Source organism: Halictus rubicundus, unplaced genomic scaffold (assembly GCF_050948215.1).
Source record: "Halictus rubicundus isolate RS-2024b unplaced genomic scaffold, iyHalRubi1_principal scaffold1031, whole genome shotgun sequence".
In the NCBI taxonomy this organism is placed as follows: Eukaryota; Metazoa; Arthropoda; class Insecta; order Hymenoptera; family Halictidae; genus Halictus; species Halictus rubicundus.
Window position 1 is genome coordinate 1 of NW_027489572.1, and position 26,570 is coordinate 26,570.

Sequence of the window (26,570 nt, forward strand, 5' to 3'; positions counted from 1 at the left end):
AATAAAATATTTTATACTGCAGTTTTAAGTTTCTACACTGTTTTCCTCAATATAAAAATGTTCAATATTACATAATACACCTACAAAACGATCAGGAGGCATCGAAACAATTGATTTTTTTTTTAACGACGATGCAATTTATAAAAAAATAAGAAAAATTGTTTCAGTATTATCTAACTACTGAATTTTTATAAAACTGGTATCTCGGAAACTTCAATTCGAAATGTGCACTTTCTTCAAATGATTGGACAATTCAATTATCCAATTTTCTTAAACATGTTTGTATAATCTGGAAAATCTTTAAAAATTACACATTAATAATCACGATGAGACACAAATAACATAATAAAATAAACGTGGTCAACTGAAAACTTCGATATAAAATCGGCAATTTTATGGTATAAGAGTAGACCAATCACCATATGCGGTTTCGTGTCTCACATGTAAACAACTGGTTTTCTTACGCCCTCTACGCTGACGAACGATAAATGTTGGAACTAGATCATAAAAAATTATCAAATGTGGTCAAATACAAATGATTGACGAGTTATGTACATATCTGATGTTATGATCAGAGTTATGACTATATGTTCAAATTATATTTTTTAATTTGATGTCATTATGTTATATATCTACAATTATCTTTATCAATACAATATTAATAAATATAGATACCATGTTTCCAAATTATAGAAATACAATTTTCATAAATCTTGAACGTAAATAACATTTCTCCATACGTATAATTATTCGCATTTCTACAATTTTTTAACACTATTAATACGCATTCATTTTGAATATCTTTTGTAACTGAACTTGAAAAAGAAATTAAATTGAAATTTACTATATATTTCCATGTATATTTCATTTAAACAACATAAATTTTAGCTTTAAAGAATCATGTAAAATATCAATTAATATTAATTGTGAAATTCGAAAGAGTTAAGAATTAATTAATCAATAATTATGTAGTTGATCGTTTTTTGCGAGATGTCAATCTATTTCACTATTCACTCAGAACGTAGTTGTATTATTTTTTTGCACGTTTCTAATGAGAAAATAAACGACGAACGCAACGTACTGTTATGCGAGACTACCGGACTTATCTATTCTCTATAGATAAGTCAGACAAATAGATGAGTCAGAACTCACGGGCTTTCTCATCTACTAGACTAAGGCAAAATTACTCACCGGTACAGAGATTTCATGTTGAAGTCCAACCCTGCGAAAACTCCGACCTCCACGTCATTCCCTATCTCTAAGGGCTAGTGTCATCCATCCCCACCAAACTTCCATAGTTGTACTCTTATATAAGGCCCTGCGAAAGGGCGCGGAGAGAGAGAGAGACAGACAGAGAAGAAGTTACAAGTAGCCCGTCAGTCGACTCGTTTGTTACAAAGTTATTCGTCGTGTACAAAATCGCTTGTATTCTTGCTTGGCGACCTATTCCCAAATAAACCTAAGTTGTGCTGGAAGAGTTTGGAGTTTATTCGAGGATACTCTTTGTTTGGAACTATAGCGAAAGGAAAGAGGTATAGGTTGCGATAGAGACAGGTAGAGAATAATAGTGGACTGTATGAAATAATAAATAATGTATTAAGAATAAAGCGGAAAGAATACAAGATAGCGGTGAAGTGCAGAGGTACACGAAAGCGGAGAATAGATAGTAGTCGGAGATGTAACGCGCAAATCGTGAAGCGCACGATTTGGGAGAGTGAAGTGTCGTGGAGCGCACGAATAAACGAAAGTAAAGCGAGACTGTGATCGAGCGATCGAGCGTGTCTAAAGACCTCGTTTCGCGGTTATCGCGGGTTATTTATACTATGCGTGGCCACCGGCGTCGGAAGGAATAAGGAGTGGGGTTTTTGAAAATGACAAAGGATTTGGCAGTGTCGAACGTTAGCTAGCGCACGAGGGCAATGCCCTAACGGCCGCTACTGCACAGGAAACAAGGACGGTGGGTGACGGATTTGATATTTTGGATTATGGGAACGGTGGCTCACGCGACAAGTAAACGTTTAGAAGTAAACACAAAGTTTACGTCTGAGTGCGTTCACCCGGTCTCGGCGCCGTGCTCGATCAGCTGGCTATTGTCAACGCCGAGACACGGTCGCACCGAGGCCGCTCGCCTGCGGATTAGGTCGCAAAAACTATGGCACAAGAAATGATGTTTGCGTTACCGAGATTCTCGGTAACGCCTGCAGTGATTTCGAACACTCTTCATCTACCCCTTCCTGCGGCATAACAGAGGACTAATTTTTGGTGGCAGCGGTGGGATAGGCCGCAATTCAGCAAGAAGACCGAGGTCAACAAGGCGACAAGACGAAATCTGGAAGGATATAAGACGATTATGAAAATTCTATTCGGGTAAGTGAATGCCTTTTCACACATATTGGAACCCGAAATCAGAAATTCACACCGAAAGTGATAGCAGCGAGTCGTTACATAGTTTTATTCATAAAACTCTCGAGAAAATGAGTCGACCCGCGAGCCCTGTTAGAAGCAGCCTTGAACAACAAATGGCTGAACTACTGAGAAAATGTCTTAAATTAATGACTCTCTGCGAAGAGCAACGGAAAGAAATCGACGAACTACGACATGGGGAAACTTCAGTACCACTAGAACCTGTAAACGTTAGAATCAGAGATGATGAAAGTGACAGCTCCTTTCGGTCAACGGACGAACAACGCGTTTTGCTCAGGAGAACGAAAGAATCAAGACAGGTTTATACAGTCAACAAACCCACGGGATCTGACCGAGGAATTACAAATCGAGGAAACATTACAATTGCTCTCCGAATGGGACAAAGCAGGTCAAGTCGAGTATTCCTCCTAGACACAGGAGCGAGAATAAATTTAATAAAAGCAGCAGCAGCAGTTGTTTTACCTACACGAGCGCGAATCAATCGTTTTTATGGAATTGATGATAGAGAAGTCGTCTCAACCAGAGAAGCTAAACTTACAGTAGGAAATCGTGAACATATTTTAGCAATAGTACCAGATAGTTTTCCTATAGAAGAAGACGGGTTACTCGGCATGCCGTTCCTTGAGGGGGAGGAAGCCAAGATAGATACCAAGCATAGGACGATAGAACTAACAGGTACTTTGCATAGGATCCTACATTTTAGTAAGGACTCGATTGAGGGTCGAGAAAAACGTTTAAAATTATTAGACGAAAATACACGGGTAGCCCATTTGACAGATCCGAAAGCTATTGAATTAGTCAGGAAGGTATCGCGAGAGTTTGAGGACATCCTTGCTTTGCCAGGCGACGCACTGCCTATGACAAAACTGACCGAGCATAGCATACCTGTCACAGATGAAGCCCCTATATATGTCAAGCAGTTCCAAGGATTGGCAGGATATTACCGGAGATTTATCCCAAATTTCTCGCAGTTAGCTAAACCAATGAATACGCTTCTGAGAAAGGACAGGAACTTCGAGTGGAAGCAACAACAAGAGGAATCTTTTCAACATCTGAAGACAGAACTTTGCGGAGATCGTGTACTCATGTACCCAGATTTTAAAAGACAATTCATTTTATCTACTGATGCATCCGGTGAAGCTTTAGGAGCGGTACTGGCACAAAAAGATGAGAGCGGAAAAGAAAAACCAATCAGCTTTGCAAGTCGGACCCTAAACGAAGCTGAGCAAAAATATTCAACCACGGATCGCGAAATGCTTGCCATGGTTTGGAGTGTAAAGCACTTCCGCCCCTACTCATATGGTCGAAAGTTCGTTATAATTACTGATCATCAGCCACTGAAATGGCTAAATAACATGAAAAACCCAACTGCCATGCAGACGCGATGGAGGATCATTTTAGAAGAGTATGATTACGAGATTCAATACAAAAAGGGATGTTTGAATTCTAACGCTGATGCACTTAGTAGAAATCCGGTAATTAATCAAACTTATCGTCTCCTACACGAACGTTTTAACCGCGATATTAACGAAAAATGGCGTATGTTATACAGTATAGGCATAACTTTACCTAATAGAAGTAAACATGTAAAACGTGGTTGGTTGAATCCCATTGGAGATTTAGCCAATGTATTATTCGGAACCCTTAGTCAAAAGGACGCCGAATATTACGATTCGGAACTTGATAAACTTTATACAGATAGTAAAAGTTTAGCCGTACACCTAGATAAAGAAACAACCATTGTAAAAGGCATTGTTAAAGACTTTTCCAATTATCGTGATAGAATTCAATCATTCATAAATGTAACCACTGAAGCAATCTATCAGGTTACAGATAAGATAGAACAGCGACAAATTCAACTCAGTACAGCAACTTTATTATCTGAACTTGTAACTGAATACGGGGAATTAACACACAAACTCAGAAGTTTAATCAACAATGGAATCCAAGGAAAATTGGACCCCACATTGCTAAATTCAGTAGACTTAGTAACAATTCTAAAAAGCATTGAATCCAAATTTGGAGCTGAAAGGATGCTATTTCCTGCCACGAAAGAATCAGCCTTCCTATATCAACGAGTCATCGAAGTTAATACTTTTGTCTTACATGATACACAATTTTGCTTTGAAATGAAAATTCCAATTCTTGAACCAGAACAATATAACCTTTATCAACTAGTACCAATCCCCCTTATTCGGGACAAACTAATGTATGTAGTTAGCATAACTGTTCGATATATACTACTAGACAGCACAACTAAATACTACAGCCCTGTCGAGTCTATGGATATTCACAAATGTAAAATCTTCGAGAAAATCCGAATTTGTGAAAGAACGACTCCAGTTCTCACTTCATCATTTCAAGACCAATGTATAGCGCAAGCAATTCATATATTCCCAGAAAGTAGGAAATATCAAATATCCATCATCAAAATTCTAAATCCCATCTGGATACAACTTTACTCTAAACGTGTAAAGAAGAAGAAGATATTTTAATTCATCACATATCTTTAGGTATAACCGAAACCATCTGGACCACACTTAAAATTATCACCGTTAGTTTAATCCTACTAGCTCTATTATATGTATTATGCAAATTAAAAGTCTGGAAACTCATAAGTTTATGCTTCAAACCTTGCAATCAGTATGTAAACTGTTTCAATACAGGAGGTACCCACGTTTATAACGAAAATGTAACGACACCGTCACCTCAGTATTCTGTCAGGTTCACATCAAAACCTCAAAATGACCAAGCATTCACTGTCGATGAAGTTAGCGACGAACCCGTACCAATTTATGTAAAACCGTCAAAGCGTAAAACCGTACTCAAACCAATCTTGTAAAAAGAACATACCTTACCAAGGTATATTCTTTTAAAATAAGGAAGGGGATGTTATGCGAGACTACCGGACTTATCTATTCTCTATAGATAAGTCAGACAAATAGATGAGTCAGAACTCACGGGCTTTCTCATCTACTAGACTAAGGCAAAATTACTCACCGGTACAGAGATTTCATGTTAAAGTCCAACCCTGCGAAAACTCCGACCTCCACGTCATTCCCTATCTCTAAGGGCTAGTGTCATCCATCCCCACCAAACTTCCATAGTTGTACTCTTATATAAGGCCCTGCGAAAGGGCGCGGAGAGAGAGAGAGAGAGAGAGACAGACAGAGAAGAAGTTACAAGTAGCCCGTCAGTCGACTCGTTTGTTACAAAGTTATTCGTCGTGTACAAAATCGCTTGTATTCTTGCTTGGCGACCTATTCCCAAATAAACCTAAGTTGTGCTGGAAGAGTTTGGAGTTTATTCGAGGATACTCTTCATCTACCCCTTCCTGCGGCATAACAGTACGACACGTACAAACACTACCGCATTCATCGAGCTCGATCACACTTGTTCAGTCGTGATGCCAGAATCGCGTTGTTATGCGAGACTACCAGACTTATCTATTCTCTATAGATAAGTCAGACAAATAGATGAGTCAGAACTCACGGGCTTTCTCATCTACTAGACTAAGGCAAATTACTCACTGGTACTGAGATTTCAGATTAAAGTCCAACCCTGCGAAAATTCCGACCTCCACGTCATTCCCTATCTCTAAGTGCTAGTGTCATCCATCCCCACCAAACTTCCATAGTTGTACCCTTATATAAGGCCCTGCGAAAGGGCGCAGAAAGACACACACACAGAGAAGAAGTTACACGTAACCCGTCAGTCGACTCGTTTGTTACAAAGTTATTCGTCGTGTACAAAATCGCTTTGTATTCTTGCTTGGCGACCTATTCCCAAATAAACCTAAGTTGTGCTAGAAGAGTTTGGAGTTTATTCGAGGATACTCTTCATCTACCCCTTCCTGCGGCATAACAGCGTGACGCCGCACAGTGGTGCCAAATGGCCAAAAAGCGGCAAAAAATCTGTAAAATGAAACTATCCAACGAATTTGTTTGAAAATCTGTGGAAAGATTACCACAGTTACAACGCTTATTTGGCAAAAACTTTTTGCACAAAGTTGTTAATATTAAGTAATATGGGCTAATCGAAAATCTCTGTTTTCTGCCCATTTTTTATTTATGGAAGCATAAAACAAATCCTTTAATAGATTTTGGTCTGGAACTAATCGTTTTGGCAAGGTGTAATATTGATCTAACTTTGTGCAAAAATTCATGAGACCCTTTCGTCACAATTTAAGTTTAAATATCAACTTTCAGAATTTCCAAGAGTGAATCGTGCGGAAGCTACGATTATTTGATTTTCCAGGTGAAATTTTTTAGGAATATTTCTAATTAATAAAGAAAAATGTGAAGTGCATATGATTTATTAATTTTTCATGTATACAAAAATATTTAATAACAATTTTTTTTATCTTACATAAATTATTTTTATAGCGTTCATTGGAGCACTACCAAAAAATACCTGTTGCATTTTTGCGACAGTGGTCCAGTGAACGAAAACTTTGTTTATTTAACATAAAAAATTGTTATTAAATATTTTTTTATATGTATGAATGTCATTTTTTTTTATTATCTGATATGTATCCCTTAAAAATTCCACCTGAAACATCAAATAATCGTGACATACACGCGATTCATTCTTGGAAATTCCGAAAGTTGATATTTGAACTTAAATTGCGACGAAAGCATCTCGAAGTATCTCATGATTTTTTGCACAAAGCTAGATCAATATTATAACTTGCCAAAACGATTAGTTCCAAATCGAAGCTATTCAAAGGATTTTTTGTATTCCTCCATAAATAAAAAATGAGCGTAACGCAAAGGGAATTCAGGTTAGTCCATATTACTTAGTGTTAAACAACGTTTTTTGGAAAAATTTTTTTTACCAGTTAATAGTTGAAGCCATTTGCAATAACCCATATGATTTGTAGACCCCTAAGTATTCAATTATAGGCGGAGTAATTACATAACTATCGCACTGAAAACTGATGAATTCTCAGGAGCGAGGAAATGGTTATTTACCATGCGTATATCTCCGTAAAAAAAATTTTTTCAAAAATCTGACTGGCACATCATGCACGTACTATTAGGCTATACAAAAATAATTTTTTTTTATAAAAATCGAAAATTTATAAAAAGGATTTTTTGCCGCCTTGGCACCACTGTTCGCCGTCCCACGTGAAGGGTTGGCTCTCGTACCGTCGTCTCCTTAAGGCTCGTACAGACCTGAACATTTCGACGAACATTGCGCCGAACAGCGAACGAAACGCAAGATCGCGCCGTTCGGTTCGCCGAAATGAATGTCGATTTTGCGTTTCGTTCGCTGTTCGGCGCGCCGTTCGGCGCAATGTTCGTCGAAATCTTCAGGTCTGTACGAGCCTTTACGTTGCTTCTACTATGCACGCGCTACACACAAGCGTATCTCTATTCTGTCCGTGTGAGCTGCCTGCTCGACTGTTCGACGCGTTCCACCGAATTCACGTTACCAAAGTTTCGAGCGCCTGAGCCGCAATCGATTAGCACAATCGATTCGTGGTTCGGCGAGGCGCACATTTTGCTACAACATTTAAACTAAAAAAGATATCAATGCGAAATTTGGACTAGAAATCTTTTTTAAAGATCGGGTTTAATGGCGTATACTGAAATATGTTATATATTTTTTAAATAATTTTTTTTGTTGATTTTTAAGACAAAGACAGATAAGATGGTCAAAAGTGTCTCCAAACCAAATTAATTTTTAGTCGTACCATTCTCAACAAAAAATTACGAAAGAATTCTTGAATATTCTACCTAATATCATACACGACTGAGACTTTTTCAGAATTTTTGGCTGCAAAATAGATTTTTAAATAAATCCGAAAGCATAAAATTGCCGATTTTATATCGAAGTTTTCAGTTGACCACGTTTATGTTATTATGTTATTTGTGTCTCATCGTGATTATTAATGTGTAATTTTTAAAGATTTTCCAGATTATACAAACATGTTTAAGAAAATTGGATAATTGAATTGTCCAATCATTTGAAGAAAGTGCACATTTCGAATTGAAGTTTCCGAGATACCAGTTTTATAAAAATTCAGTAGTTAGATAATACTGAAACAATTTTTCTTATTTTTTTATAAATTGCATCGTCGTTAAAAAAAAAATCAATTGTTTCGATGCCTCCTGATCGTTTTGTAGGTGTATTATGTAATATTGAACATTTTTATATTGAGGAAAACAGTGTAGAAACTTAAAACTGCAGTATAAAATATTTTATTTGCGTTACATTTCAATATATAACTCTGACTCTCAACAGTTTCGGTTGGTGCAGGCCGTAAAACGTCTCCGGCTGAGAATCTTTTCGTCCGCCATCGAAACCCGCATCGAATGAAAGTTCAAATTTTAGATTTTTCAATATACCTTCATAAAATTGTGACGAGTGAATTGTTAGGGGCTTTTCCTGAAGAAAATGAGTCCAAACTCCTACCGCGACCGGTCAAATGACCGTTTTTAAAATTTCGATTAGAATTTCCTATATACAACGTAGTTGAATCGCCTTTAAACTTCACGACTTTTCCTACAATATGCGTATAATACATTTTTCAATATTTACTTCTTTTTTTATTGTTTATTTTCTGAGAAAAATTTGTAGTCTGTCTTACCTACCACGACCGGTCATTTGACCGGTAGATCGATTTATATCTTTTTGTAATAGTATTCTTTCAAAGACTCAATTCCGAAACTATAAAGTCGTTACAAACGGAAGGTAATGCAGTTGTGGCATGATTTTAGCCGAAAAGTGCTTACAGTCCTCGCTCGCCTATCGGCCTCGCGGTCTTTATTTGCTTGATTGGTATCCGAAGCGGTCCAGAACCTCGGATTTTCTTACACCGTCTTATCTACTATGACTGTAAAATAAATAAAATCATAGCCGAAGGAGATGCCTAGACGTCTTCTCACGAATTCAAATCAGTAAAGTCTCGTGAGCTGGACAGAGAGCATCAAAACGTGAAAGTTACAAGGAGCATATTCGGCAGTCTTTTACTATTTTGTATTTTTATTCTATTATTATTCTACTTTTATTTTCTATTGTATTACGCGTTATAAGTGTCACTTTCAAAAAAGTGAACAAACCAACAATACTTCGTAGCAAGTTTCACATTTTATCTTTTGTTCATTTTTTTATCCATCTTGATTTACATTTTTATATTTTAGTTTTTATTTTATCCCTTGAATATTCATTCCCAAAATGTAAAGACGTTCGAAATTTTTGATATTGCAAATGACAATACGGAAAATTATGATCTATTTGAGAACGACTCGAACACCGATGAGGACGAAGGGAATGTTTCGAACGTACGTAGAGGACGAAAGAGAAGGAGATTTTTAGTTACTTCCGATAGCGAGAATGAGGAAGAGGTAATCGAAACTGCTATAGACGGAACTGTTTGGCAAGAAGTAAAAGAAGGGTCTAATCCTGGAAGAGCACCTATTCATAATATGTTTAGGGGAACATCAGGCCCAACAGGGTATAGTAAACGAAATATTATGCGGTGAAAACGAATAAAATATACATTATATACTCCTAAATAAAAGAAACTATATTTTTATACTGTCAAATTGGCTATTATCTTCATTCTATATTAAAAAATATAAGTTGTGCTACAGACCGGTCATTTGACCGGTCGCGGTAGAAATAGGTATACGCGAAGTTTCGGTAGGAATAGTGTTAATGCGAATAGTATTTTTAATACGAATAAGTTGTAGAGCTTATCCAGATGAAAATGAGTCCAAACACGACATCATTTGGATTATCTTCAACAAGATTTTAATTTTTATCGTAACATTACGTATCAATAAAATTGTTCGATTACACTCGAGTTTGGACTCATTTTCATCAGGAAAAGCCCCTCAATTCACTCGCCGCAATTTTATGGAGGTATATTGAAAAATCTAAAAGTTTGAACTTTCATTCGTGCGCGATTCTCCATCTGCTTACATTGTATACCGTTTGTCAGTCGCTGGGTCTTTGAAGATCGGCGTTCGTCGGACCTCGTCGCCGCTTATTCGAGCTGGCAAAAGTTATTCGAAGATTTATCCGAAGCCTTTGAATAAAAGATACAGATAAAAGATGAAAATTTATTCCAAGTTCGAATAAATCCGCTTCGAATAAAAAAAATTCTCTCTATTCGTCCGATAAATTCTCGTCTAATAAAATTATTTATTCGACAGAGATACTTTTTTTATTCGAACTTTCGAATAACGAATAAAGATAAAATATCTTTGATTCGAATCCTTATTTAAATAATTTGTTATCTAAATAGTGCCCAACTCTGTCTGGAATGCAGTGCAAGGGACACTCTTGTCCGTGTCGGTTTGCACTATCGACTCTGACGTTAACAGAACCGAAGAAATAAAAAGAAATACGCGGATACTACGACCGCTGCTGCTCTGGTGGACTACGACTCTACGGTTGCTCGGAGGAATACTTGTTTATTTGAGGCTAGTTGGTTGACTGGTCTTGTCGTCTCTTCACTCCTTGCAGCTAATCTCGGTGTGGGTGGGGTCTAAGAATCTCTGTCTTCTAATTTGTTCGTGATTGGTCAATCATTGTCATTGATCTTCGTTGGCGCCTACCATTGCCAAAGGGAGGGTAACCTTGTGCCGAGGTGGACGCGCGGTACCCTCACTCGATGGGTCCGGAAAGGCGTTATAAACCTGCGCCCGGTAAAGTGTTGTAAATTTTGTCCCGGGCCGCTACCATAAATGCTAGTGCATTACAAACATGATAAACTGGAGGTAGGCCGAAGTCTGCCACCCAGATGTTTGGTTATATTGAAATATTTGTTTTGTCTTGTGACGGAACAATACCAAAGTAAAATTTAAACTGAAAAAATTAAAAAGAATCGGGTTTAATGGTATATACTGAAATATATTTTGTATTTTTAAATCATTCTTTTTGTTTTTTAAATTTAATTACCCTTAAAAAATGTTCAAAACTAGTTATTATAAATATTGTTGTTCAATCTTTTATCAATCCCAAATAATTAAATTTATTAGAATATATATGCTGCGAATGAAAAGCAATATCAGAAGTACATTGAATAAGTAGCTATTAAATAGTCAAATGAAATTAATGATATCAACGTCGTATTTTATTTAATTAAATTTAAACTACATTCTTACTTTTGGCTAATATTGAACTAATTTAATTTTTTATAATTATGTTATTACACTGTTGTAGTTGTAATTGCACAGGGAAGACGACTGATGTAGTAGAAAGAACAAGAAAAAAGTGTTTAACGAAAAAAAAATCGTTCCATGCGGGATTCGATCCGGGACCAAAATATTCTCAGCCGGAGACGTTACGTTATTATTATTATTACATTACGTCTCCTTCGATGCACTCGCGTGTCAGCCGTAATGGAATTAAGAGGAAACAACATTCTTTTGTTTCATTCATCATATGAATCCTCGACATGAGATTTAAAATTATATCAGCAACAGCGCCATTGTAGAATATCGGTTCCACAATATTAGTTCTGGATGATACGGTAGGATGTGACACGGAATAGTACGGGGGCTCTAGAGCCCCCCGAGCGTGAGACAGAATAATACATTGGGTGATTGGTCTACTCCTATACCTCGTCTGTGGTATGGTATTACCTACAGATGTGTAGCTGACTGATGAATACGAGATGGAAACACCGGCGTGTTGGATAACGAATAAGAAAGGAACTGAAAAGGGAATCTTTCAATTTTATTAAATGTTGGATATTTATAGGGAGGAGGGTCCTAAGTGGACATGTTTTTTTTTACCCGGAGTATGGAACGATCAGGTGTCAGACGTTATAACAGAATAAAAATTGTAATTGTTACATTACATTTATTTCAGTATCACTGTCAAAAAGTCTACGTGCATTTGCATAAGAGTATGATCCTAATAATGATAATGTATGATTAGATTAGGTCCGGATACGATGTTTTGCGAATGTTATAACTTAAAAATACTTTACCACTATTATTCATGCACACACCTCGGTCTCTCTTTTTTTATTATGAAATAAATGTTTACAACAGAGTCAATAAATTCATGTGTGAAGCTAAATTAAACCAAAAATGAAATGATTCAAAATTTCAAAGGTCTAAAAAGAACTACGATTCATAAGTGTCTATATATAGACTAGAGTTTTATTTGATCCTTGCTTTGTCATTGGGCGATACAACCACATACATTGCAACGCGCGCGCCAGTCTTTGACTGCTCTGTCCTCGTTACAGCATTCGAACGCGCCTCCGGAAATTATTCGAAGTCAAATAAACCGCCGAAAAAGACAGATGAAAATGGACATGTGGCAGCCTGGGCATCGCGCAGCGGCAAGCACGCCGACGAACCGCCAACATACATTGTATACGCGGCGGCGCGGCGACGGTCCACGGGAAGCTGCAGAGAAAGAAGCGAAGATCGGTTCCGAAGGCGGTCGAAGGAATGCCATCGAACATTCGCTCGCAAGCGTCGGCCAGTATTCACTTCAGAGCAGCCATTCGTGTCAGTGCCGTGTGTTGTAAGTACGTATTATGGCGATTAGGTTTGGAGTATACATTTTGATAAGTTTTCCCGAAAACAGGCCATTTGTCCGCACAGTACGGCGGTCTCTTTATTTTCCGAGATATTTGCAAAAACTGTCTATTTTGATGTAAACTTCTGCCTATTTTGAATGACCGAATTTGTTCTTTAGGGCGCGGGAGGGTTCTTTGGTTAAAATGTACAAGGAGATTTTTATTATCCACCCTATGAAATTATCGAGTCGATGTTCTCCCATTTTGCAATCAAATTCACAGAAGTTATTTATTCATGATCACTATAAGTTGTTTCTATATATGTATTCATTGAGTGATACATGTTATTATTTATTTCCAGTGTTTTCAAATGGGTGAGGTTGGCCAACGGATGCAATGCTGGTTCGGTCTTTACCTCACGCACTGGTTCCTCGGTCACCCCAGGGTCTCATGTTTCCTTTTCAACGGTTAAGAAGTAATTTTGCAGGTATTTCCTCATTATTTCTTTATCAATGTTTTAATTTGAATAGATTTTGTTTTCTTGAATTTGGAATTTATAGGATACGGGTCTTAGGGATTGCTATTCCCTTATAACTTCTGCGAAATATATTCTTTAGGTTCCATGAGTTTTAGCGCCTTATATATATATACATTAATATATGAAGGGAGGTATGAAATTATCGAGTCGAAGTGGTCAATGTTTTTTCACTTTGCAATCATATTCACAGAAGTTATTTATACATGATCACTATAAGTTGTTTCTATATATCTATTCATTGAGTTTATAAACGTTGAATGAAGTGCACAAGTGGATGTATTTCAGGTAGAGACAATTTCTAATCGCACCGCAAACGATCCCTTCATTTATTCTCAGGTTGTCCCTATAATTTATTTTCCTTACCGCGTGTAGTAGCTTAAAAACTTTACCTTCTGCCGTTGAATACATGTTATTATTTATTTTCAGTGTTTTCAAGTGTGAGGCCGGCCATTGGATGCAATGTGGGTTCGCTGTTCACCTCACTGACTGGTTCCTCGGTCACCCCAGGGCCTCGTGTTTTGTTTTCAACAGTTAAGAAGAAATTTCACAGGTATTTTCTCATTATTTCTTTATTAATGTTTTAATTTGAATAGATCTTGTTACCTTGAATTTGGAATTTATAGGATATGGGTCTTAGGGATTGCTATTCCCTTGTAACTTCTGCGAAATATATTCTTTACGTTCCTTGAGTTTTCTCGCTTTATATACATACACTAACCAGCAAAACTGAGTCTACACTATTTGAGCCAACATAACTTTTTAAAAATCTGATCAAATGACTTGAATTTTATTGAGAAGTTGGAAGGTTTAGTTTGTTAGACGAGGTGTAAAAAATTTTTGAAAAAAGTTTGAATTGGTCGGAATCGCAAAAGAAATAGTAACAGTTGGTTTTTTTAGCTTTTTTATCTGAGCCTGTATTGAAAATTTAAAAAATGTGTTTGATTCGCTTGAGTAAATTACATCCATGCTGAAAATTTCACCGATATTGGTTAATTCGTTTACGAGTTATAAACGCTTAAAAGTGGAAAAATTGCCGTTTTTCATGATTTTCGACTTAAAACCACACTTTTAATCGTTTATAACTCGTAATCGAATTAACCAATATCTGTGAAATTTTAAGCGTAGATATAATTTATTCGAGCAAATCAAATACATTCCTTAAATTTTCAATACAGGCTCTGATAAAAAAGCTGAAAAAACCAACTTTTACTATTTCTTTTGCGATTCCGACCAATTAAAATTTTTTTCAAAAATTTTGTACACCTCGTCTAATATATATATCAATTATTGATTCCCCTCGGGGTTACAATTTTAATTACATCTCCCTCTTACCCCAATCTTAACCTTAAACTTATCCTAACTTACCCTAACTTAATTAAACGTGTCCTAAAAACACGCCATAGAGAGAGAGAACGATCTTTCACTAATATCCGCCGCGTTATTATTTTTCCCTGTCCCACACATACATGCTTCTCTGCTCTCTCCCCTCCCTGCACCTCACCCATCCTTCCCATGCCTCCTGGACCTCCTCTTTCGGCTGCTCTCACTTTCACTCCATTCCTATGCATTCTCTCCATTTACTTCATCTCCCATATCTCTCCATTCCTGCTCTTCCTCCATTCATCCACCTTCCTCATCCATTCCTCTCCTCCTTCATCCCCTAATACTTCCCCACCATCCCCTGCCAACCACTCCCCTCAACCCTCCCTTACACATTTCCCACACATGTTCCCACGTTTCCTCCTCTCACCCACAGACCTTACATACTTTCTTCTCCTCCTCCAACCAATACTTTCCACCTCTCATCTCGTTTCCCAACCTGTACCTGGCCACCCTTTGCCACCTGCTCTCTCCCCAGCCTTTCTTCAGATACCCCGGTATCCGCTCTCCCTTCACCCTCCCGTACCACATGTTGTACCTTGCGCTTCCTATCTTTTCCCATCTCTCCCCTGTTGCTTCTTCTTTTCCCCTTTCACTATCTCCTCACTCACTGCCTCTATCCTCTCCTCCATCATCTCCTCCGCCTCCTCCGCTGTCCAGCCCCTCTCTTCCCAAAAACGCCGTCACTCCTTCACCCACCCTACTACCTCCCCTCCCCTTCTGCCCCTTCCTCTTCCCTGCTCCCAGCACAACCTAGCTAGCTCCCCCCCTTTTTCCACCCTCAACTTCTTCTGGTACCCCCATGCCCTCAACCCCGCCCTCCCTCTCAACAACTCCCTCTGCAGCTGTTACCGCACCATATACCGCGGTGCGTACCCCTCTACTCCTAGGACCCACCTCAGAAACCTCTCCTGCAACCTTTCCACCTCTTCCCATTCCTTCCTACACCTCGTCTAATAAACTAATCCTTCTAACTTCTCAATAAAATTCAAGTCATTTGATCTAATTTTTAAAAAGTTATGTTGCTTCAAATAGTGTAGACTCAGTTTTGCTGGTTATTGTACATTAATATATACATTAATAACCAAATTACGAGAAGTGCCCGAAGACAGACCATTTGTCCGCACTGTACGGAGGTCTCTTTATTTTCTGAGATATTTGCAAAAAACTGTCAGAGTCTCCATTGCGAATTCTGCCTATTTTCAATGACCGAATTTGTTCTTTAGGATGGAGGAGAGTTCTTTCATTAAAATCTATGTTATGTCGTGCAGTTTCTCGCAATTGTAGGAGAGGTTCTGCGTGTTATTTTGTCGAATTAATGACCCGACACCTTCCTTTGCAATAACAACTTTGGTTTATTAGAACAATGACTATATACAGTTTACATTCGGACTGGTGATTATTCGGTTTCCTTTGAGAACAAGTTTGTATCTAATTTCTGCTCTGGGGTCAGCTCGCTCTTCACCTCGGTGGTGACTTTGGAGAAGAGTGGGAGATGGTCCCATTTTTGGGGGAAAGAAATCTCACTTGCTGATTGACTTGAGGGAGGAGTCATTTGTATGCAACCCCTGTTGGTGGTGGAGGAAGTCCCCACCCCAAGTCAAACGCGTAGAGAAAGTGCCTAGACCAGCACGTGACGATTGCCAGACCCCAGAGCAGCGTGACGAAAAAAAGGGCCCAAGTGGCCAGCACGTGCCTATGGTTTATTACCCCCTTGTCCCATGAGGGCGAGGATCATCGAGTTTGGGAACAATGCTTCCTTGGAAAAGCTAGATTTTCCAAGGACTTGGCAGAAGAGTCACTTTGTTCCAGTCATCTGGCAACTATGTTTATTAGGGGTCCCCAAACTGATGGCCCAAGGGGTCTGCCTTAGGGTCTCTAACCCTCACGCACTACGCGGATGCCTAACCCGTGACGATTAGGCCTTAACTGGTAACGTGTATATAAAAAATGCTTAGGCCTTCTCGAGACCCTTGTAAAAGTATCCCGAGGTCTAATGGTCTTTCCTCGGAAATGGCTGTGTGTCATAACAATCTACAAGGGAATTTTTATTATCCACCCTATGAAATTATTGAGTCGAAGTGGTCAATGTTTTTTCACTTTGCAATCAAATTCACAGAAGAAATTTATTCATGATATACTATTGTATATGTATCCATTGAGTTCATCAACGTTGAATGAAGTCTTCACAAGTGCAAGTATTTCAGGTAGAGACAATTTCTAATTGCACCGCAAACGATCCCTTCATTTATTCTCAAGTTGTCCCTACAATTTATTTTCCTTACCGCGTGTAGTAGCTTGGAAACTTCACCTTCTGCCGTTGGATACATGTTATTATTTATTTCCAGTGTTTTCAAATGGGTGAGGTTGGCCAACGGATGCAATGCTGGTTCGCTCTTTACCTCACGCACTGGTTCCTCGGTCACCCCAGGGCCTCATGTTTCGTTTTCAACGGTTAAGAAGTAATTTTGCAGGTATTTCCTCATTATTTCTTTATCAATGTTTTAATTTGAATAGATTTTGTTTTCTTGAATTTGGAATTTATAGGATACGGGTCTTAGGGATTGCTATTCCCTTATAACTTCTGCGAAATATATTCTTTACGTTCCATGAGTTTTAGCGCCTTATATATATATACATTAATATATGAAGGGAGGTATGAAATTATTGAGTCGAAGTGGTCAATGTTTTTTCACTTTGCAATCAAATTCACAGAAGAAATTTATTCATGATATACTATTGTATATGTATCCATTGAGTTCATCAACGTTGAATGAAGTCTTCACAAGTGCAAGTATTTCAGGTAGAGACAATTTCTAATTGCACCGCAAACGATCCCTTCATTTATTCTCAAGTTGTCCCTACAATTTATTTTCCTTACCGCGTGTAGTAGCTTGGAAACTTCACCTTCTGCCGTTGGATACATGTTATTATTTATTTCCAGTGTTTTCAAATGGGTGAGGTTGGCCAACGGATGCAATGCTGGTTCGCTCTTTACCTCACGCACTGGTTCCTCGGTCACCCCAGGGCCTCATGTTTCGTTTTCAACGGTTAAGAAGTAATTTTGCAGGTATTTCCTCATTATTTCTTTATCAATGTTTTAATTTGAATAGATTTTGTTTTCTTGAATTTGGAATTTATAGGATACGGGTCTTAGGGATTGCTATTCCCTTATAACTTCTGCGAAATATATTCTTTACGTTCCATGAGTTTTAGCGCCTTATATATATATACATTAATATATGATGGAGGTATGAAATTATTGAGTCGAAGTGGTCAATGTTTTTTCACTTTGCAATCAAATTCACAGAAGTTATTTATTCATGATCACTATAAGTTGTTTCTATATATGTATTCATTGAGTGATACATGTTATTATTTATTTCCAGTGTTTTCAAATGGGTGAGGTTCGCCAACGGATGCAGTGCTGGTTCGCTCTTTACCTCACGCACTGGTTCCTCGGTCACCCCAGGGTCTCATGTTTCCTTTTCAACGGTTAAGAAGTAATTTTGCAGGTATTTCCTCATTATTTCTTTATCAATGTTTTAATTTGAATAGATTTTGTTTTCTTGAATTTGGAATTTATAGGATACGGGTCTTAGGGATTGCTATTCCCTTATAACTTCTGCGAAATATATTCTTTACGTTCCATGAGTTTTAGCGCCTTATATATATATACATTAATATATGAAGGGAGGTATGAAATTATTGAGTCGAAGTGGTCAATGTTTTTTCACTTTGCAATCAAATTCACAGAAGTTATTTATTCATGATCACTATAAGTTGTTTCTATATATGTATTCATTGAGTGATACATGTTATTATTTATTTTCAGTGTTTTCAAATGGGTGAGGTTCGCCAACGGATGCAGTGCTGGTTCGCTCTTTACCTCACGCACTGGTTCCTCGGTCACCCCAGGGCCTCATGTTTCGTTTTCAACGGTTAAGAAGTAATTTTGCAGGTATTTCCTCATTATTTCTTTATCAATGTTTTAATTTGAATAGATTTTGTTTTCTTGAATTTGGAATTTATAGGATACGGGTCTTAGGGATTGCTATTCCCTTATAACTTCTGCGAAATATATTCTTTACGTTCCTTGAGTTTTAGCGCCTTATATATATATATACACATTAATAACCAAATTACGGGAAGTGCCCAAAAACAGGCCATTAGTCCGCACAGTACTGCGGTATCTTGATTTTCCGAGATATTTGCAAAAAACTGCCTATTTTGATGAAAAATTCTGCCTATTTTGAATGACCGACTTTGTTCTTTAGGGCGGGGGAGGGTTCTTTCGTTAATACCTACAATGCACAACAAACTTTCTTTAATACACTCTGTGAAAGTATCGAGTCGAAGGGGTCAATGTTCTTCCACTTTGCAATCAAATTCACAGAAGTTATTTATTCCTGATCACTATAAGCTGTTTCTATACTATATGTATCGATTGCCAAATGATTCCTTCAAATATCTCGATGCTTTAAATTTGACTGTGATTTCGGACCTGACATGAGTATAGAAATGCCGCGAGTGGAAATACTGGAACATTTCGGCAAGAAAAAAACGTAGATAAAGCGAATATGTACGAAATAGACATAATAAAGGATTTATTTTGTACATATTAAGAAGCAATATTTTATTCACTATATTGTCTTTTAATCTATTTCTTTTTTTTACTAATTATTTCGCCAGTCTTTGAGAATACTCTTTCGGAAGGAACAGATGTTGCCATAACACAAAGATACTCCTTTGCAAGCTTTGATAGTGTTACGTCCCGAGTGGGATGAATTACGATTTTAAGAGGATAGGACGCAGTTTCAAACCTACCTGCATACACCGGCTATGGTTCGGGAAATTGAGGATCGTTTAAATAACTTTGTACCCTTATTTTGAAAACAACAATATTATTGATTTATTCAAAGTGTGGTTCTGAATCAGAGATTACAAATTTGATTTTACAAATATGGTTTATATAGCGCATATACTGGAGTGCTTATAAATAGTTTGATAATAATAATAATAATATTAATATTACCGTGATCACGGGTTCGAATTCGGTTACAATATACTCCGACTGCTGACACTGGTCTTTGAAACGGTTTGTCGCGAAACAACTGAACGAACTATTTTAACTTCAAAAGAGACTACTGGACTATTGACTATGACTGAATAACTGATTGTTCACGATTGTCTGACTGACTGACTGACTATTTATAACTGAATTTTAGGAGTTGGTCCCCCTTTTTATAAGATGCACAATCCTTTGTTTTTCAAAGATGCTGGCACAGGAGTCTCTACCTTGCATCTTTTTATCTTCTTGATGTCTCCTGACTAGTCAGCTGTACGCCGACAGGATCTTTTTACCATGAAGTCGGCGTCTTTTCTTATAATTTGGCATATTTGGACACCTTTCCTGTTTGTTCTCAGCGTGTAAACTGAGAACTTCATCTGCGTGTCTTGCAGGAAGAAAAGTTGGAGTCGTTTCTCGTGCTACCTTACTGCGTAGAATTTTTAACATATATCTTAATCCTATTTTTACTTCTCCTCGCACGACATCATCGGATGTCCATAATAATTCATAATAATTCTTCATCTGAGGGTTTATTCGTTGGCGGTCGAACCACCGGACGTGACACCTTTATAAATTTGAGGATTATAAGGACTGCTAATATTCCTGCACTGAAGGATCCAAATGTAATGGGATGAGAAGAAAAAAAATGTGTACATGGTGTGGGTGCGCTTGTCACCATCGGGTGACTACTTCTTGGGCGTAGCCAGTGTGGATCAGGTCATCACTCGTCCACGTTCATTTCGAAGTTCTCTTCGATGCATTCCGTGCACTCCCATGCCTGACGGACCCTTCCTAGTTGCCGACCGCAGTCTTGGCATTTGGAGTAGGTGTGGGCCGGGTTCAGCTGACACACGATGTGCCAGCCCCTTGCTCGTAGTACCAGTGCTCTCTTGGGGTTAGGCGGCCATAACATGTCCGGCATATCCTATTTTGGTGGTACACGTACGATGCTTCTTGCTGTGATGTACACACGCAGTATAAATTTAGAAGATTCCGGTACGTTTCAGGGTAATGGTGTGGTATTACCCCATCTATCGGCCCATAAAATTCCTCCAATACCTCCTCTTCGGGGCGGTAGTCCATACGTCTCCTCCGTACGTCTCGGTCCGGAAAATTCCCGGCGGGCAGTCCATATTTGGAGTAGGTTTGGGCTGGATCTAGCTGACACAAGATGTGCCAGCCTCCTTCTTCACAATACCATTGTTCCCTTCTGATCAGGCGGCCATAACACGCACGACATATCCTATTTCAGTGAGGTATATAGGACGTCTCTTGTCGTGGTGCGACGACACAGTACAGATTCAGGAGGTTCCGGTATGTTTCTGGATAGTGGGTCGGTACTATCCCATCTATAGGCCCGTAGAATTCTTCTAACACCTCTTCCTCTGGGCGATAATTCGGCCTTGGGACAGGCATTGTTGTCTTTCTGAATTGATCCTTTGTCCCGCTATTACCTTCATCGATTTTATATAGTTGGTCTCTGGGATATCAGGGTTTCTGATGTAATTTATCACTGGTTTACCCATACAAGTTGATGTGCTGAGGATTGATAGCAGCTTCTCTGGACTAATTTTCCGATATACATACTCATATATTGAAGGTTCTTTCCAAAACTTTCTAATATTTTGTTGATCAAAGGTCTTTGTCACTGCGCTTTATCCCACCGCTGTCACCAATTTTTGTTATGTCCCAGGTGGGGCGGATTATAATTTTTTGGGTATAAGTCGCAGTTTTGAACCTACCTGCATTCATCGGCTACGATTCGGGAAATTGAGGATTGATTAAATAAGTTGTATCCGTATTTTTAAAAAACAACAAAATTATCGATTTATTCAGAATTAGGTGCTGAATCAGATATTCGAAGTTTGACTTTACTTTACAAGCAGGGATTTTGTATAGCGCATAAGCTAGAGGGCTTACAAGTGTTTCGCTTTATAATAATATTAATTTATCGAGTCGCTGATTCTTGGAGATCGCTCGCAAGTTTGCAGTCGCTGATTTCGGGAGGGCGCTCGCAGGTTGTAGTCGCTGGTTTTCCGCAGTGGCTCGCAGGTCGAAGTTGCTGAACTTTCACGAGCACTTCGCGGGACTTATACGTCGAAACTCGTAGATTTTAAAAAGAACTGTTAATAATTGCACGACGCGTCTAACGTATGGATCTTTTACTAACTGACTGAACTCATTTTGAGGAGTTGATCTTCTCAATGTCTCCTGATTAGTCAGCTGTGTGTTGCCAGGGTTCTTTTACTTATGAAGTCGACGTCTTTTCTTGTAATTCGGCATAATATTCTTCTTGTTTGTTTCCAAGGTGTAAACTGATCTTCGTCTGCGTGTCTTGCAGGAAGATAAGTTGGAGTCTTTTTCCGCGCTACCTAACTGCGTAGAATTGCTAACATATACTTTAATCTTATTTTATTTCCTCTCGCGCGACATCATCGGGTTTTTCTATAATAATTAATACTAATTCTTTATCTAAGCGTTTATTCATTTACGGTCGAACCACCGGACGTGACAACGCATAAATGCACTGTCCTGAAGGAAGTTTGTTTTTGCTAACAATTACATGAGCTAAAACAACTCTAACAAGTCCTTTGCAGAAAAATATAAACGGCTGTTTCGGCCTAATTATAAACTGCTCCTTAGCCCCAGCAACAGTTGTCGAGATCATCCAATATGTATCAGTCGCTCCGTAACACCTAACGCTGGGGTTATTTGCTTCTATGTCAGGATGTATCTCATACATACTAGCGCCGACAACATGGGTAGGCCACACATTCACTTCTGTACATTTCAATCCCCAGAGATTATCGGATCCCACTTTTTGGTACTTAGTACCCCATGCATCTTGATTAGGCTCAGTCTGTGTAGGTATCCGCACCAGTTTAGCGTTGTGACGGTGATCTCGCTTCGAATGTGCTTGTGACACGCACCAATCTCTGCTTGATACGCCTAGGAAAGCTTCTCTTAAAGCGCTTGCTTGTTGAAGTGTTTTCCGTAGCGAGCAGTTTCCCCCATTCAGCAAACGTATCCGCCCGGGCTTGGCGTATCAGAGCCACAAGCTCCTCATCCTCCCTGCGCATAAGCTCCACCTCCACCGGGCGGCGGAACGAGCAGGCGATGTGGTATAACTTCCCACGCTCTGCCGCCGCCAAATGGAACGATGGAACCGTTGCGAGGAGGCCCACCACCTTGACGGAGATGGAGCGGTATCCCCGTGTGGCCCGCAAGGGGCTGTTTCAATAAATGAAAACAATAATATTTTACTCTCGAATGGTTTAGGAACGACTAACTGGCAAGTTTCGATAGCCGAATAACCTGATCCAGTGTTTTGCGATGCGACTATCGAGTGTGCCGCGCGGATTTCCACTGTATATCCACCCGAGGTTGTAAGGCTCGGATTCACCGTTGTGAACGCGTCGCGTACCCGTATCGCCGAAAAGTTACCCGCCAATTTAATATTGGGTAACGGGATCCGATTGAAAGTGCTGTGGTTGCGTACGATCGCGAAAGTCTGATAACAACGGAATGACTGCTGCGTTTGCTGTCCGGGGTCCGTTTGCTGGCCATCTCGTTGGTGTCCAACTCTTCCAAGGGATGGACCCGAAAATCCCGAAAGACTCATCCCCATTCGTTGATTGACCTGAGGGGAGGCGCATCATGTCTACTACGCATCATGTAACTCGCATCATGTCATTTTACGTATTCTTAATTTGTTTTTAATATATGTTTTACACCTACTGGAAAAGTAATAAGAATGTAAAGATAGATCGAAATTGTTTATAGCGAATAGTGATTTGTTAAGTTTGCTTATTTTGTTTACTACTATTATAATTTGCTCAAGTCTCTTATTACTAATTTTGCATATACTTCATTTATTATTAATTTCGTTTTAAATTGAATGTTTTTAAAAATAAAATCTTTGTTAAATTTATTAATTATATTGGTAAATGTGGGTGTCCGGTGTAATGATCGAGGCCGTGTTCGGTGGTATACGTCTTTATTGGTCGGTGGACCGTCGACTGCCCTGTATCGACGTTCGCGACCGAGTGTCGATCGCATACCTTTGACTGACCACCTCTCCCTCGCGTCAGTCAATTGTTTAACAGATGGCGACCGTCCCCGGAGCCGATCTTCACGTGTTTCTTTGCGGCTTTCCGAGGACGGTCGCCGCCGCGTTTACAATGTATATTGGCGGTTCGTCGGCGTGCTATTTGCACGGCCGCCACAGTAAATTTAATTTTCTGCAAACAATTTCTGATATATATTTATACATCAATAACCAAATTACGAGAAGTGCCCAAAAACAGGCCATTAGTCCGCACAGTACGGCGGTCTCTTTATTTTCCGAGATATTTGCAAAAAACTATCTATTTCGATGAAAAATTCTGCCTATTTTGAATGACCGAATTTGTTCTTTAGGGCGGGGTGTGTGTGTGTGTGTGTGTGTGTGTGTGTGTGTGTGTGTGTGTGTTCTTTGGTTAAAATCCACAAGGAGATTTTTATTATCCACCCTATGAAATTATCGAGTCGATGTTCTCCCACTTTGCAATCAAATTCACAGAAGTAATTTATTCATGATCACGATAAGTTGTTTCTATATATGTATCCATTGAGTTCATAAACGTTGAATGGTCTTCACAAGTGCAAGTATTTCAGGTAGAGACAATTTTGTAATTGCACCGCAAACGATCCCTTCATTTATTCTCAGGTTGTCCCTACAATTTATTTTCCTTACAGCGTGTAGTAGCTTGAAAACTTCACCTTCTGCCGTTGGATACATGTTATATATATATATACAGGGTGTTAAAAAAAAACCATTCAATATTTATATGGTATATAGGATACACAGTGCTGAGTGAAAAAGCTATAGTAAACATAGGTCGAAAGGTCAACCGTTTCTGAGATATAAACATTTTTGTTACATTAGACGAATAGACTTGATTCGTTGGACGCGTCGTGAAGTGTTATAGTGATATATACAATTTAAAAGTGTGCGAGAATGTTTTGTTCGACATCGTATCATATTCTCGAACAAAGATTGTGAGTGACTGCCGGTGTGCAATAATTCGCAAGAGTCGTGCACTGAATCGTTCGGACGTGTCGGAAATCCATGGGGTCGAGACGAATCAGTGAAGAATTTTGCTCTTCAGTGATTGATCTCGATCCTATGGATTTCCGACCCGTCCCAACGATTGGGTAACCGATTCTTTCGAATTATTGCACACCTGCAATGACTTACAATCTTTGTTCGAGAATCCGATACGATCCCGAAAAAACCGTTCTTGCACACTTCCAAATTCCAAACAACACTATAATACGCGTCAATTTGAATCCGACATTTTCGAGACGGCGCATGAAGTAATTCTTTTTTCTTTTCCAGAATTATGGAACCAAACACCATCAAATTTGAAAAAATGTCCTTAGAACAGGGGCCATCCGCCCCAACGCCACGGGCCTCGCAGATACCGTGGCCCATTGCGGTAAAATTGTTGCCGCCCAACTTTCCGCCCTCCCGCATCCCGAGGCCATTTGAACGTGGGCCCCCGCCCACCTCCACGGCTAGGCTAAATTATGATTCTTATGTAAGTAAATATAGAATAAATGAAGAAATAATAAAATAATAAATAAATGGTGAATAATTAAAAAATTATAAAGCATAATATTATGTTTCAGAATAAATTGGCCAAGCTGATAAAGCGGGCGGAGTACCGCCAGCGGATGCGGGGCTAAAAAAAGAGAGGCTGCTTTCATCACACACAGGCGATAAAATAAACTAAAATAAATAATAATAACTATAAATTAAAATAATAATAAATATAATTCTTATTATATAATTTAAATACAAAGTAATTATAAATTATTTTTATAATGTTGTTAGGCTTCTTTTATTCACTTGTAAGAAAGTACTAGAAAGATAGATAACGCGATATCGTTAACTTAAATAAATGTGGGCGTATTACAAAATACTATGAATCTTTATTCACGACAACTGTACACGACGACAGTCAGAATCAGAATGTCCTGCTGTCCCAAAAATCCTCAGCCGTGAGAACGCCTTCGACAGTATGCCCCCTTGTTTATGACACCCCCAAGCTAAAGGACTTTCCCTTGTGGAAGGGCAACGCGCTGACAAAAACCACATGGCCTGCCTCGACCGTTTGCTTACTTCGATTTTTCTAACACACTTTTCACGCTGTATTCTTGGAATTCACTTTTATTACTTTTTTACACGCGGTTTGCAACCGTCTCACACGCTGGTTCGTTTGCTTCTGGTGAAAACTACACGCACGCGTCTCTACGTTCTATCTTTTCTTTCGCTCCTTCACACGTATTTACTCATTCTTTCTCTCTCTTCCTTCGCGCTCATTTGTTCATACTCGCTCTCTTTCTTCACGCTCATTTGTTCATCCTCGCTCTCTTTCTTCATGCTCACTTCACGCGTACTGACACATTCTTTCTCTTTCTCTCTTCACGCTCACTTCACGCCGCTACAATGTTATTTCCAAGAGGCCGCGGCATCAATATTAATCATAATTATTATTATAGATGATTTCTTTTCTTTTCGTTTGTTTGTTTGTTTATTTCGATGTTTTAGTTTGTTTTGTTTGTTTGTTTCTGTTTAATTTTAATTTTACTTTGAATATTCCCCTATCATAAATTATATA

The 26,570-nt window shown here is 38.7% G+C and overlaps 2 protein-coding genes across 3 annotated transcripts; both read left to right on the plus strand.

The window, feature by feature from the left end:
* Positions 1-4,584: 4,584 nt before the first annotated feature.
* Positions 4,585-5,421, plus strand: LOC143364829 (uncharacterized). The gene is made up of 2 exons (XM_076804948.1): positions 4,585-4,827; positions 4,984-5,421. The coding sequence occupies exons 1-2, from the start codon at positions 4,793-4,795 to the stop codon at positions 5,264-5,266; spliced, it is 318 nt and encodes a 105-aa protein (XP_076661063.1). The 5' UTR covers positions 4,585-4,792; the 3' UTR covers positions 5,267-5,421.
* Positions 5,422-12,733: 7,312 nt separating this feature from the next.
* Positions 12,734-25,863, plus strand: LOC143364828 (uncharacterized). 2 transcript variants are annotated; one of them, XM_076804946.1, is made up of 5 exons: positions 12,734-12,925; positions 13,278-13,403; positions 13,881-14,004; positions 25,286-25,487; positions 25,579-25,863. In XM_076804946.1, exons 2-5 carry the CDS (start codon positions 13,313-13,315, stop codon positions 25,633-25,635), a joined length of 474 nt encoding a protein of 157 aa, XP_076661061.1. In that variant the 5' UTR covers positions 12,734-12,925; positions 13,278-13,312; the 3' UTR covers positions 25,636-25,863. The 2 variants fall into 2 exon arrangements, with proteins under 2 accessions (XP_076661061.1, XP_076661060.1); XM_076804945.1 differs by having other exon boundaries at positions 12,734-12,921.
* Positions 25,864-26,570: the final 707 nt, after the last annotated feature.